At 55.5% G+C, this 14,127-nt stretch overlaps 2 protein-coding genes across 5 annotated transcripts in view; one reads left to right on the forward strand and one right to left on the reverse strand.

The window, feature by feature from the left end:
• Tle6 (transducin like enhancer of split 6) overlaps positions 1-6,831 on the forward strand; it is a 9,950-nt gene extending 3,119 nt beyond the window's left edge. Inside the window, exons 6-17 of one of the 2 annotated variants that reach the window (XM_026785081.1) lie at positions 1,372-1,437; positions 1,522-1,774; positions 1,889-1,905; positions 2,063-2,144; positions 2,238-2,317; positions 2,395-2,432; positions 3,232-3,490; positions 3,578-3,825; positions 4,830-4,971; positions 5,734-5,887; positions 6,385-6,461; positions 6,546-6,831. In XM_026785081.1, the coding sequence (XP_026640882.1) occupies positions 1,372-1,437; positions 1,522-1,774; positions 1,889-1,905; positions 2,063-2,144; positions 2,238-2,317; positions 2,395-2,432; positions 3,232-3,490; positions 3,578-3,825; positions 4,830-4,971; positions 5,734-5,887; positions 6,385-6,461; positions 6,546-6,650 (1,521 nt within the window). In that variant the 3' untranslated portion in view covers positions 6,651-6,831. Of the gene's footprint in view, positions 1-1,371; positions 1,775-1,888; positions 1,906-2,062; positions 2,145-2,237; positions 2,318-2,394; positions 2,433-3,231; positions 3,491-3,577; positions 3,826-4,829; positions 4,972-5,733; positions 5,888-6,384; positions 6,462-6,545 lie in introns of both variants that reach the window. The other variant, XM_026785080.1, reaches the window with a different exon arrangement.
• A 434-nt stretch (positions 6,832-7,265) lies between these two features.
• Positions 7,266-14,127, reverse strand: part of Tle2 (transducin like enhancer of split 2) — a 15,944-nt gene continuing 9,082 nt past the window's right edge. For 2 of the 3 annotated variants that reach the window (XM_005358964.2, XM_013350703.2), the window contains exons 13-21: positions 11,945-12,083; positions 11,258-11,418; positions 10,427-10,497; positions 10,048-10,297; positions 9,662-9,909; positions 9,438-9,585; positions 8,751-8,901; positions 8,253-8,329; positions 7,266-7,488 (exon numbers count right to left, since the gene is read on the reverse strand). In XM_005358964.2, coding sequence (XP_005359021.1) covers positions 7,381-7,488; positions 8,253-8,329; positions 8,751-8,901; positions 9,438-9,585; positions 9,662-9,909; positions 10,048-10,297; positions 10,427-10,497; positions 11,258-11,418; positions 11,945-12,083 — 1,353 coding nt within the window. In that variant the 3' untranslated portion in view covers positions 7,266-7,380. The remainder of the gene's footprint in view (positions 7,489-8,252; positions 8,330-8,750; positions 8,902-9,437; positions 9,586-9,661; positions 9,910-10,047; positions 10,298-10,426; positions 10,498-11,257; positions 11,419-11,944; positions 12,084-14,127) is intronic. The other variant, XM_013350704.2, reaches the window with a different exon arrangement.

A 14,127-nucleotide genomic window follows, 5' to 3' on the forward strand; every position in this document is an offset into this window, starting at 1 on the left:
GGGGGGGGGGGTGAGCAGAAAGCCACCAGAACATGGTTATTCATTCAAGGCGCTCAGCAGTCACCATTCGCCAGGCCGGCAGAGGTGCCAGGGAGACAACAAGGACCGAAGACTGAAGGGGGATGGTGGATGGGCGCCAAAAGCTCCAGGCAGGGTCTACCGCTCAGGGTGCTTAGGAAGGTGCACTGGGAGGGGGGACATTGTCCAGGCAGGAGGAGGGACGGCCCTCTGCAAAGGCCAGAGGCAGGGGTCCTGTCCCGTCGTCTCCCCACCCCACTCCACCACCACCACCACCCCGCGTGGGGGCAACCGGAGGAGGGGGAGGCAAGAGTGACAGGGCGTGCAGGGCTTATGGGGGCTGCAGGGAGTTTCGGGCCTTGACCCCGCCCATTGAGCCGTAGGAGCCCTGGAAGGCAGTCGTTGGTAGAGCAAGGGGACTGATCTAGCATCAGGTGCCAGAATGAAGGGCTAGTGGGGGGCTGGGCTGTAGTCATTGAGGGAATGATTGACAGGTACATAGGGCCAGTCACTGCCTGTATCTTGTGATATCCCGGGCAGCTCCCTGCAGCTCCTGGTTTCCCCAGTTCCCTTGCTTTTAACCGCCCCGCCCGCCCGGCAGCCTCACACCGGGAACACAAGCCCCCTCCCCCAGGAGCAGCAGGGGGGAGCGGCAGCTCTCCCTCCACGCACTCTGAGCACCAGGCACACTAAAGTGCCAGTAAATTGCACGTTAATGAGCCGGGGGCGGGCGGGGAGGGGGTGTTGGATCGGGAGGGCTCCCCTGGGTTTTGTGCAGCCCCTAGGCTGGCGCTGTCCTGGAATCCATCATCCCCTCCCAGGGAGGCAGCTCCCTGGGTCTGCAGCCTCCATCCAGGGGGCTCCCCCTCCTTGGGGGGGGGGTCCACAAAAGCTCAAAGAGGAAGGAGCAAGACTGCTGAAAAATTAGCCCCTGGCTGCTGTTTGAGTCTCTGGACCTCAGTTTCCCCACGTGCAAAATAATACGAAGGCCTTTGATTTATGCTGGGGAAGGGCTCGGCGAGTTGGGGGGGCAGGGGGTGGGGGGGGCTTGTACCTCAACGGCTGCATCCCAAGCCCTATTTGTGGTCTTAACTGCTCTTTTAGTTGTAGTTTGGAGACAGGATCTCAAACTCAGTATGTAGCTGAGGATGATCCTGAACTCCTGATCCTCCTGCCTCCTCAACCTTGGGAGGTGGGCAGATGGACACTACCATGCTTGGGTGTGTGTAAGGTGGTTTATCCCGCAGTGCAGAGCTTGCCTCTGTGTCCAGAGAGGTTGCCAAGTGCCCAGCATTACCACACTCCTTCCCCACGTTAGTGCCTGCAGTAAGGTTCAACCCTAACTTATTCTAGGTGGAAAACTTCTTCCAGCTGGTGGGGATCTTCAGCAAGTCCCCCCGCATCCTGGAGATGATCAAGGTGAGTATGTGCCCTAGAGCTGGAGGGGACAGACACTGGTTGGCCAAGTCCTGTGTCTCACGAGGTCACATGGGCTCTGTCCAGGCTGTTCAGACTTCGACTGAGAAAAAAGCCAAGCGGGGCCCAGAGACCACGGCTCCCCAGGACCCCGAGGAACTCAAGGCCACCCCGGAGCCTCAGCTGTTCACCAGACGTCAGTGCCTCTCCGAGACTGAGGAAGAGCCGCAGGACCCACAGCCTGTGTGGGACAAGGAACCCACGTTCTGGAGCGATACCCTGACCCAGGAACTCTGGAAACTTTTCAGGGAAAACCCGGAGAACCAGCAGGCACAGGAGGGTGAGTGAGGGCCCCCGGCCCCTCACTCACGGGCTGGGGGGAGTGCTTTGGGTGTCCAGGCAAACCTCATTGCTTTCCATCTCTCTTCCTCCTCACCGGTTGTCATGGCGATAGAGGAGCTGCTGGGACTGGTGAGTACCCTTGGCTGGGAACCCCAACACACATCTGCCCTACAATGCCCCTCCCACTTCATCCCTGCACTCTGCTGGGTGCAGCCCTGGACCCCCAGGCATCTGCTGGGTTCCCCTGGGTCATGTGTCCCCTAGCTGACTCAGTTCTGTCTCCCAGGAAAACAAAGACTCCTGCCTGCCTGACTCAGAACGAGAACCCGAGTCTGAGCCCAAGCCCAGAGGCAGCCTGAGTGACTTCTGTAGGAAGGCGGGGCCTGGGGCGTGGAGGAGGGGCCTGGGGCGTGGAGGGGCTGAGGTTGCTGGGTCCCCCTAAATTCTGCTGTCTCATACAGCCCCAAACCTGAGTGAGGCTTCCTTGGGTCTGCTTGGCATTTCCCAGAAAGACATCAGCCAGCTCCACTGTAAGACCCAGGTGAGCAGGGGACCCTGATGCAGACCTGGCGGGTGAGTCACAAGCCAGCAGGGTCAGCTTCTTTCTTTGCACCACAGGAATCTTCTGGAAGTGCTGGTCCATTTCTGAAGACCCTGTGAGTAGGGGGGGGAGAGCAAGATTACTTTTACCGTGCCCCTCCATTCCCCATCCCTGCTCCTCTGTTCCCCCACCCCTGTCCTAACTGGTGGTGGAAGGGGAGGGGAGAGGGGCCAGCGAGAGGGCTCAGCAGGGAAAGGGGCTTGTTGCTGACAAGCCTGGAACTGAGTTTGATCCCTGGACCCAATGACTAAAAGTGAAAACTGACTCCCACAAGTTATCCTGACCACACACACACGCAAATTAATAAGTGTGAAAACTGACTCCCACAAGTTATCCTGACCACACACACACGCAAATTAATAAGTGTGAAAACTGACTCCCACAAGTTATCCTGACCACACACACACGCAAATTAATAAGTGTGAAAACTGACTCCCACAAGTTATCCTGACCACACACACACGCAAATTAATAAGTAAAACAATAATTTTTAAAGCGTTGGAGAATGAATCTCTCACTTAAAACTCAACACAGATTCTCCCAATCCTGTAGTCTGGAGAAAACTACTTGGAAAGGGGAATGTAATAATTAGGGCCATAAGAGGGTGCATGAAAGTTTAGTCTAATTGGGAAAAACGTTTTAGATAGAGTGGGGAAGCAGATGTAGCTATGTCAAGAATTGAAAACCACGTCTCCTTGCACTCAAGAGGGGCAGGCAGGAGGATCAAGAGTTCAAAGCCAGCCTTGGCTAGGTAGGGAATTCAAGGCCAGCCTGGACTAAGCAAGAACCTGCCTTGAAAATCTCACACCCACCCATTCCCGTCCCCTCCCCGTCTTCCCTCCTCCTGTCCCCAGGTCCTGGGACTCTGAGAACTTAGAACCCAGCTGGGAGAGACCAGGTGCATCACTCTGGCAATCGAAGAGGTCCGCGGTCCCCCAGGCCCTGCAGAAGGTGCGAGTGTTGAGACACGGGGAACTCCTGTTGGCGATGGCCGTGAGCTGCTTCACAAGGCACGTCTTCACCTGTAGCCGGAGTGGCATCAAGGTGTGGAGTCTAACGAACCAGGTGACAGAGGACCGATTTCCCGAGAGCCACTTGCAGTGTGGCATCCAGGTGTGCGGGGCAGGGAAGGTGCCTGGGGCGGGGTCTGGAAGCCACCAGTGTGGATGGACCCTCACTCATGGGGCCTGTGCTCTGCAGACCAGCGGGGCGTACCTGCGCACCTGCCTGCTGTCCTCTAACAGTAGGACCCTGTTCGCCGGCGGACACAGCCTGCCATGCGTGAGCGTGTGGGACCTGGCAGCCCCGTTCCTGTACGAGAAGTGCCAGCTGCCCTGCAAGGGCCTGTCCTGCCAGGTGCTAGCCAGCACAGAGGAGAACATTACCTTCGCAGGTTTCACAGATGGCAGGGTCAGGATGTGGGACCTACGGAGTCAGGGAGTAGTCAGGTGCGACCCAGGGACTACATACCCTGAGCCTCTTCCTGGCCTAACCCCCCTCCACCAGAGTGAGCCACGCCCCCAGCCCCTCACTGGGGATTCTAGGCGGGGCTCCATCCTGACCACGCCCCCTGTCATTCACTGGGGTGCCCTACCATGACCACGCCCCCAATCCCTCACTGGGGGATTCTGGGTGAGGCTCACACCTTGACCACGCCTCCAGCCCCCTTACTAGGGAATTTTACCTTTTGTTTAGGATAACTTGCAGGTAGCCCAGGTTAGCCTCAAGCAGAGGGTAGCCTTGAACTCGTGATCTTCCTGCCTCCACCTCCCAAGTGCTGTGTGTGCCTGGCTTATTCATTGTATTACTTGTGGATGGGGCCTAGCAGGGGCTTACAACAACCCACAGGATCCTTCTCCTTCCATCGAGTGGGTTCCTCAAAATGGACCTCAGGTCACCTTTCCCGCTGACCACTTGGGAGCCATCTGGCAACACTTTTACATTTACTCATTTATCTGGTACAAGGTCTCTGTGTAGACCGAGCTAGCCTGGCCTCCCAAGTGCTGAGATGACGGGTGCTGTTGTCAAGCCCTGTACAATTCATGAGGTTAGACCATGTGAAGCTTGCAAGGCTGATACTGAGCTCACTCTGTAGCCCAGGGTAGCTCTAACTTGCAGTCCTCCTACCTTAGCCTCCTGAGTAGCTGGGATGACAGTTTTGCGTCACTGTGGCCGGCTTTGGTCTCCCCACTTCTTTCTAAGGCGGGTTCTCACTATATACCCAGGCTGGTCTAGAATTCATGACAGTCCTCCTGCCTCAGCCTCTTCAGTGCTGGAATTATAGATGGGGGCCAGCACACTTACGTTGGTTGGGAACATTAGGTGCGGGACTTTGGGATGACATCACTGTCCCCTTCTTGCCAAAGGTAGAAGGCTGCCTTCATGACCTGTGGGATCTCAGGAACATGGACCCCAAAGCTAGGCTCACTCCCTTTGCTGTCTCTCTGGCTAGGGACCTCGAAGGCCCTGTCAATGCAGCCAAGAGCCTGGTAGTCAAAGATGACAATGTCTGGATAGGAGGTCTGGATGCCTGTCTACGATGCTGGGACCTGCGGATGGTCAAGGTGTCGCTGGAGTACACATTCCAGTCACAGGTGCACAGACCCCACTGGGGCTGGACGGGCACGGGCCCTGGAGGTACAGGACAAGGTGGACTCAGCATGTGGAGCTGGGACATTCCAGATCAGCTCGTGATTCTGGCAAGACATATAGGGGTCAGCCAGGCAGTGATGACGCCCGCCTTTAGTCCCAGCACTCAGGAGGCAGAGGCAGGTGGATCTCTGCATTTGGGGCCAGCCTTGTCTACAGAGCCAGTTCCAAGACAGCCAGGGCTACGTAGAGAGAAACCCTGTCTCAAAAAAAAAAAAATTGTCCTAATGGACATGGTGGCACAAACTTTTATCCCTGTACTCAGGGCAAGAAGGTGAAAAGTATGAGTCTATCCTGGGCTACATAGGGAGACCTTATCTCAGGAAGGGGGATAGGTCAGGCTCAGTGGGTACAGTGTTTTCTTAGGGTGCTGGGTCCTATCTCCAGCATTTGCCACATTATACCCAACACCCCAGCACTGGGGAGATGGAGCCTGGAAAATCAGAAGTTCAAGGTCATCCTCAGGTACATGGGGGGGGGAGGGGAAGGCTAGCCTAGGCTACAGAGGGAGACCTTGTCTCAATAAAACCAAAAAGGGAGAGAAACAGATTCTTTGCTGTCCTATTTTAGCCCCTTTCCCATCTCAGATTAGCAAAGGGGAGGCCCAGGGACTGTGACAGGAAGCACCCGGGGTGGCAAGTCCAAGGGGCCCTTGCCACCTGCTGGGCTGGGGTCTGACCTCGGCGACTCTGCCCTGTTCATCCCAGATCATGAGTCTGTCGCACAGTCCACAGGAAGACTGGCTGCTGCTGGGCCTGGCCAATGGCCAGCACTGCCTGTATGACAGCAAGAGGAGGAGCGAGGTGCTCCCTGTGGGCACCAAGGACAAGACCATCTTAGGCCTCAAGTTCTCCCCAAACGGTAAGGAGTCCGAGGACAAGCGCACACCACAGCACCAAAAGCCTCCACTGTTTGCTCAGTGCCCGATCAGCGCTGTGACACCCATCACACTGACAGGGTCTCTGTGTAGCCCTAGCTGCCCAGAAACTCACTCTGTAGACCAGGCTAGCCTGGAACTCACAGAGATCTGCCAGCCTCTGCCTTCCAAGTGCTGGGATTAGAGTCATTCGCCCCCAACTCCTTCTATTGACATAAACCACCCTCGGGAATCAGTTCAGGGTCATCTCTGGCTACGTGGGGAGTCTGAGGCTAGCCCTGGCTATGAAAGACTCTTGTTAAAAACACCAAAAGCAAACACAACAAAAGGCGGAATAAGAAAACATTTTTTCTGCTGTTTTGTTCTTTTGAGGCTCATCATCTCAAACTCTTGAATCCTCCTGCCTCAGCCTCCTGAGTTGAGGGGGTGAGTAGGTGGGGTCCTGTGTAACCAACCTCGCTGTCTCTCCACCTCCTCCCAGGTCAGTGGTGGGTGAGCGTGGGGATGGACGACCTGGTCACCATCCACAGCATGCCCTCAGGAAAAAAAGTCTTCCAGGTACTCCCGTGCAGGGTGGGACCCTGGGGAGAGGGGCTGGGCTCCGCTGGGTCCCATGGGCTCATTCAGCCTGCTGTCACACAGGTCCCTGAGGCTGCCGCTGTCACATGTTGTGACGTGACAGCCAATAGCAAGCTGATTGTCACGGGTTCCGGGTACTGCGCCTCGGTGTACCAGATCAAGTACTGATGGCTTCGACTCCTGACTCTCCCAGCTGCACAGTGGTGGGTGAGGGTCCTGAGGATGCACCTGACCCTCATCACACATAGTAAAGCAATTGAGAAAGGCAGAGTGGTCTGTTCTGTCCTCAAAAGAGACATCGTCCTCTTTTGGTTTTTCGAGACAAGGTTTCTTTGTAGCTTTGGAGCCTGTCCTGGAACTCACTTTGTAACCCAGGCTGGCCTTGAACTCACAGAGATCTGTCTGCCTTTGCCTCTTGAGAGACCAGGAGGATCTCTGAGTTTTGAGGGCAGCCTGGTCTACAGAGCGAGTTCCAGGACAGCCAGGGCTATATAGGGGCCAGATCCTGCTGGGAAGATGACTTAGTGGGTAAAGTGCTTGCCAGGCAAGTCTGAGGACCTGAGTTCAAATCCCTAGATTTACATGTATTTTTTTAAAAGAAAAAGTACAATGGCACACCTGTGATCCCAGCTGTAGGTGTGGAGACAGTTGGATCCTGGGGCCAGATGACCTGCCTGCCGTGTCAGTGAGGTCAAGATCCTGTTTGAAAACCAGGGTACAAAAAAAAAAAAAAAAACCAATAGGGGCTGACACCCAACTGGCCCTGGCCTCGCACGCTTGACACACACACAAAAGGAAAGTGAGTTGATAAATAGTTATATTTCCCCAGTGCCTCCAGCCCCACCCAGCCAGGAGGCCATCCTTGGGCAGGTGACCTGGAGGTGTAGACAGACGGGGCTCAGTACACCACCTCGTACACAGTGGCCTTCTTGTCCCCTGAGCCTGTCACAATGTATTTATTATTCCTGGAGATGTCGCAGCTCAACACGGAGGAAGACTCTTTGGACTGGGACAGAGAAAGAGGTGAAGGCCAGCCTGACCACCACGAAGTGCAGGAGCAGGAAGCCTGGTGCTTGGGGACAGTCCAGGCTGATGGGTGTGGGTAAGCCTGACCGGCTATGGTACCCGACTCACTCAAGGACACGGAAGCACACTTACAGCCACCCCATTACCTGCCCTTCCTCCTAGTCTCACTCTACGTGCTAGGCTGGCCTCAAACCAGCCATGCCCCTGTCCCACCCACGTGCTGGGTACAAGGGGTACAGTGGTATCCCCGACATGTGAAGGATTGATAGGAAGGGGTCCCAACAGCACTAACTCAAGAGAACAATACTAAGGATTTTGGAAGACATGTATGCCATGTCAGAAAGAGCTTCAAGAGATTTAGTAGAAGGTGCAGTTGGAGCCTGGGGCTGACTGGGGAGAGTGCTTAACCAGCACACAGGGAGCCCTGGCTCCATCCCACCCTCAGGTGACTGAGCAGGACCGTGAGGCCCTTTTCCAAATCTCACTTCATCTAATGAAGTAATGAAACGGCAACAGTGAAGGCTGCACTGCTGCGGGGGGCGGGGGTGGAAAGCGCCCTCCCCCCCCCCCCCCCCCCGCACACTTCAGGAATATCACTCAGCCATGAACCCAGCCTGGCTCTGACACTTGCCACAGACTGGGCCCCGGGGACATTCTGCTCAGCACAGAACCCAGTGTGGGGCTCCTTAAAGGGTCAGGGACACAAGAGTGTAGAGGCAGCCACCGGCTGGGGAGGGTGGGTACCTGGAAAATACTGGCCCCATAGGGTGTCCTCCATGCGTTGAGCAAGTTGTCCTTGCCTGTGCTAACAAACCAGCGTCCTGGGGAGGGAAAAGAGACCGGTAGTTACAGAGACGGGGACCTCCCAGGGCTGGGGCTCGGTGCCTGAGCCTTTGTCCTGCCACTCTACAGTGTCAACAAGAAAAGAGCTGCCAGTCAAACGCCACCCCTCCCACCCCCACACTGGCTACCCAGACTCTCCTGGAACTGGCTCTGTAGCCCAGGCTGCCTGGAGCTCACAGAGACCCGCCTGCCTCTGCCTCCGAGTGCTGGGATTAAAGGCGTGCGCCACCTCATCTGGTCCATCCTTTTGTGACGTGTGTGTGTCTGGGCATTTACCTAAACCGACTTTGACCTCAATAAGTGGCTGGGTGGACAGGCCTGGGTAAATCGTTCTAACTTGGGCCGTTTTGGGGTGGCCCACGCTCCCTCTATTGTCCCGTGGGGTCTCCCAGGCTGTACCACAGGAAGCGAACTTGAGCGACAGCACGCAGCTCTCATGCAGGCGTAGCTGGTACTTCTCAGGTTTGCGCACGTGCAGGACCTCCACATGGCTGCTCTCCATCCCCACGGCCAGCCAGTCCTGGTTGGGACAGTGGCCCAGCGAGAAAATCTAGGACAAGAGACAGCACTGAGACCAGGGGTGCCCCACGTCTCCCATGGGGACAAAAATGTAGCCGGCTGGTGTCACATTTTAGCGCTAATCTGAGGCACAGGCGAGCTGAACTGTGGGATTCTGGGTCAGTCTGTGCCTTGGTATTTTGGATTTTTGAGACCTGGTCTCACTGTGCAGCTTTGGCTGTCCTGGAATTCACTCTGTAGACCAGGCTGAACTCACAGACATCCACCTGCCTCTGTCTCCTAGTGCTGGGATTAAAGACATGTACCAGACACCTTGTATTTGAGGCAGGGTCCCTCACTGAACCGGGAGCTTACCTATTCAACTAATCTAACCCTCCAGCCAGTCCCGGGGATCCCTCTGTCTCCACGTGCCCCAGGTTGCAGGCAGGTACCCCGGCTTTTTGTGTGCATTATAAGAATTTGAACTCAAGGCCTCATACTAACTAGGCAAACGCTTTACCCACAGCGTCCTATCCTGGCCTGGGCCTGGGAAGGGCACCCTGGGGGAGGCCGGGATGGCAGGTGTACCTGGGAGCTGAAGTCGTGCTGCTGAAGCTGGCGGCCCTCCCGCAGGTCCCAGCAGCGCACTGTATTATCCAGGCCCCCAGTCCACAGCCGGGTCCCATAGTCCGATATGTCTATGCAGCTGGCCCCGTCCGTGTGGCCCTGGAATTGCCTGTGGGTGGAGGGCAGGCATCCACATCTACATCCCCCTGTGCCTCCCCCACCCTACCCCAGGCCGCCCTGCACACCTGACCATGGCCTGGTTCTGTAGGTCCCAGACCACGATGTTGCCATCGCTGCAGCAGGAGAAGCAGACTTTGGCGTCAGGGCTGACAGCCAGTGCATAGCAGGCCGGGGCGGAAGAGGTCAGCTCAGCCTTAATTCGTGGTGTGGGTGCTGCCAGGTCCCAGATGGACAGGGTGCTGGCTTCGCCGCCCACTATCAGGCTCTGCCCATCTGGCAGCAGCTTGCAGGAGCGGATGTAGTTGTCGCGGTTCTGCCGCAGTGAGAAGCAAGCCAGAGCAGAGTTGGGGCCACCCAAGTATCCACATACCTACCCTATAGACCACGCCTATCCCTACAGGCCCCGCCTAGTCCTGCAAACCCCGCCCAGCTCCGCAGGCCCCGCCCTCACCAGGCAATCCAGCTGAGCCACGGGTGTCTTGCTGCCCGGCTGGCCCACGTCCCACACCTTCACGCAACCTTTGCCGCCCGTGTACACGTGCTGTGTGGAGCCGCTGATCGTGACGGCACACACTACCTCACCGTGGGCCAGTGTGTGTAGCTGCCTAGCATGGCGAGGAATGCCCGTGCCCACCAGCGCATCCGATGGAAAGGGCACCGGCTGCATCTGGCCATCCGCAGACACGTGGAAGGAGTAGGCCCTGCAGAGGCCGCAGATGCGGGTGGGCGGACCACCCCGCCCACGCCACCCCAGCACAGGTGTTCCCAGGAAGATGGGGACCCGTGCCTCACACACACCCTGGTGACAGCACAGCCCACATGCTACTCACGGCTTCGCCCCAGGGATGCCAGGCAAGGAGATGGACGAGCCTCGGAGATGCGGGTGTGACTCAAATGCCATCTGCCAGAGGCCAGAGATGTGACCCAAGGCAGGGCGTCCAGCACCCCTCACCCGGGTCCCATCCCATGCCTGTCTGTCCCTCAGACAGGAAGCAGAAAGACTTGCAAGCTTGCTACTGGACTTTTAAAATAACCTCCTGGACCAGGCTTTTTAACCCAGCCGTGTTCCTTCTGATTTTGCCCAGAGCAGCACATGCTAACATGGGTAAGGTTCGGATGATCTTCCCACACATATACTGGACCAAGCCTCCAGTTTCTCCCTTATTTCTTTATTTCTTTTTTTATTATTATTTTCTCTTTTTTTGTTTCTTTTCTTTTTTTTTTTTATTTGTTTTTAGTTTTTGCTTTTTTCAAGAAAGGGTTTCTCTGTAGTTGTGGCTGCCTGGAACTCACTCTGTAGACTGTAGACCAGGCTGGCCTCAAACTCAGAGATCTGTCTGCCTCTGCCTTCCCAGTACTGGAATTAAAGGCGTCCGCCACCACACTCCCACCCCCATTCATTTTTGAGACAGAGACTCAGATGGTATGGGCTAGCCTCAAACTCCTCATCTTCCTGCTCCCCGGGCTAGGGTGACAGACAGGCACCACACGTCCAGTTTAAGTTGTCCTGGGAATGGCGCCCAGCGTTTCCTGAGTCCCCATGTTAGCCCCTCTTTTTTACTCATTCTGTTCTTTGGATGAAGTAGGTTTCTCCACACACACCCGCAAAGGCCTCCCCAGATCTGTTGACCATCCTAGCGGTCTGTAACCCGAGGACTCACCAGGGGTGAGCGTCCGTACACGACAGAGCTGCTGACCTGGGGGGACAGGTGGAGGCTGACGTAGGAGCTGGGCATGGAGAGGTCCCCGTTGAGGGTGCTGTGGGAGCCCAGGCTGAAGGACGAGGTGAAGGGGCTGGACAGGGTCAGGGGACTCCTCAGGGCTGAGTGAGAAGGGCCAGGATACATATTCAGACACCCAAGTCCCATTTTTCCTGTCTTTCAGCTGACGAACTCCCACATCCTCCAAACACCCAGACTCGGTAAGAGGAGGACGGGAGGCTCAGAAAGGTCACGCAACTGGCCTGAGGTCATGCAGCCGGTGAAGGCCCAGACTTCTCTCACAATCAATAAGCTGGGGGTCACTTTGTTTCCCTGGGCTTCAGTTTCCTAGACTGAGAAGTGGCCAAAACAAGAAAACTGAGGCTCAGGGAGAGGCAGCACCTGGCTGGGGGTGAATCTGGAGTGCGATCCATCAGTCTCTCACCCTTCCTTCACTTTTTCTTTTTCTTTTTTCAGACAGGGTCTTACCATGTAGACCAGACTGGCCTTGAACTCACAGAAATCCACATGCCTCTGCCTCCTGAGTGCTGAGATTAAAGGCTTGCACCACCACTGCCAACTCTCTCATCCTTTCTACTTTGGGGAGTCCCTCTGGATCAAAGGTACGCCGGGCAGGAGGGGACTTACCGATGCTGTCTGTGGATGGTGCTGGTTGAGCCACCAGCTGACAGAGGTGACCGGCAGAGCTGGGTCCCGGGGTGGACGCGTCCTGGGGTGGAGAGGGACCACACGACCTAGAGGCAGGAGTGCCTGTGGAGAGATCATTCTGTGGAGAACAAAGGGGCACCAGTCACTGCAAGGGCCACTCCAGGGTCGACGTAGGGGAGCATGTGGCAGCCGACTGGTCTCTCAGGCACTCGGTGGGCACAGAGCCGAAAGGCGGGAAGACCTAGGTCCGCGGTGCAAACACAACCTCGGGAGTGTGGGTATAAACTGGGTCCACAGAAGAGAGTACATGCAAAGAGGCGGGAACTCTTTGGGACAGCAATGTGCCATCCAGAGACAGAGACAAAGTCGGAGGCCACTGAGCTGGCAAGATGTCTCAGCAGGTAAAGATGGCTGTGGCCAAGCCTGACAATCTGTGTTCAACCCCTAAAACCCACGTAGTGGGAAAGAACTGACTCCCCAGAGTTGACCTCTGACCTTCATGTGTGCAATATGGCACACACACAGACATGGGTCTTTCTTTTAATGTTCACTGGGCAGTGGTGGTGCACGCCATTAACCCCAGCACTTGGGAGAGAGAGGCAGGTGGATCTCTGTGAGTTCAAGGCCAGCCTGGTCTACAGAGTGAGTTCCAGGACAGCCAGGGTTACACAGAGAAAACCTGGCTTGAGGAAATCCAAAAAGAAAAAGGTTCTAATTTAGAGGCTGAGCAAGGTGCAATGGTGCATACCTTTAATCCCGGCACTCCAGAGCAGAGGCAGGGGATCCCCAGGCCAGCCTGGAGTACATAGTGAGATCATGTCTCAATAAACAAAGAAACTGACAGGCTCCTAGGACAGTGCTCCCTTTGGCTCCAGAGGTCCTCAGCCCCTGGTGTCTTGAGAGCCAGGCCTCTGCTTTCTATAGGCATGTTTTGCCAGACAGGGTTCAGGAGCTGAGGCTAGCCATGAGCTGACATCCTACAGAGGAAAATGCCTTTGGACTCTGGATCCTCTGGTGACCTGGAAGACTGTGGGGCACCCTTGGGTTGTCTCCAGCTAGACCTGCCCCTACTGCCAAGGTCTCCCTAGGTGGGGAGGGGATTATATAACACTGGAGCCACAATGACTGCTGGTTGCCATGGCAACCTTCGGGGGGGGGGGCTAGAAACAGATCATCTCTTACCCTGGATGAAGTGGAGGGCAGAGGGTTTGGGGAAGACCCAGGAGGGACCCCGGACTTTCAGGGACATCTAACATCTGGGGTGGGGGAGGGGAGGTCTCTGCCAGGACCCAGTGCTGTGGCGGGGGAGTGGGGGGTAATTCCCACCTTTGCAGGAAGTGAGTGACCCAACTAGGTCCTATTACTTTGCCCAGTTTGGTTATCAAGTTGTTTTTAAAATGTTTCCTGGGGGCTGGAGAGATGGCTCAGTGGTTAAGAGCTTTGCCTGCTCTTCCAAAGGTCCTGAGTTCAATTCCCAGCAACTACATGGTGGCTCATAGCCATCTGTAACGGCCTGCAGGCATACATGCAGGCAGAACACTGAATACATAATAAAGAAATAAATAACCTTAAGAAATAATAAAATTAAAATAAAATAAAATGTTTCCTGAGACTCAGCAGAATCTTCTGTGGGGGGAAAAATGAGGAACCCAAAGAATCAAGGAAAAAGGTCAGGTGTGGTGAGTCATCTGTCCCCCCAGTACTGAAGAGGTAGAGGCAGGAGGATCATGAGTTCAATGCCATCCTAGACTATATGAAGAGTTGGTGGGGGCTGGAGAGATGGCTCAGAGGTTAAGAGCATTGCCTGCCCTACCAAAGGTCCTGAGTTCAATTCCCAGCAACCAGGTGGTGGCTCACAACCATCTGTAATGGGGTCTGGTGCCCTCTTCTGGCCTGCAAGCATAGACACAGACAGAATACTGTATACATAATAAATAAATAAATATTAAAAAAAAGAGTTGGTGAGCCAAGAAATAATGTCTCAGAAACAAAACAAAACAAAAAAACCAGCCATCAAAACCAAACAAACAGGGGGCTGGAGAGATGGCTCAGTGGTTAAGAGCATTGCCTCCTCTTCCAAAGGTCCTGAGTTCAATTCCCAGCAACCACATGGTGGCTCACAACCATCTGGAATGAGGTCTGGTGCCCTCTTCTGGCCTGCA

The sequence above is a fragment of the Microtus ochrogaster genome, linkage group LG1, assembly GCF_000317375.1.
Source record: "Microtus ochrogaster isolate Prairie Vole_2 linkage group LG1, MicOch1.0, whole genome shotgun sequence".
Classification (NCBI taxonomy): domain Eukaryota; kingdom Metazoa; phylum Chordata; class Mammalia; order Rodentia; family Cricetidae; genus Microtus; species Microtus ochrogaster.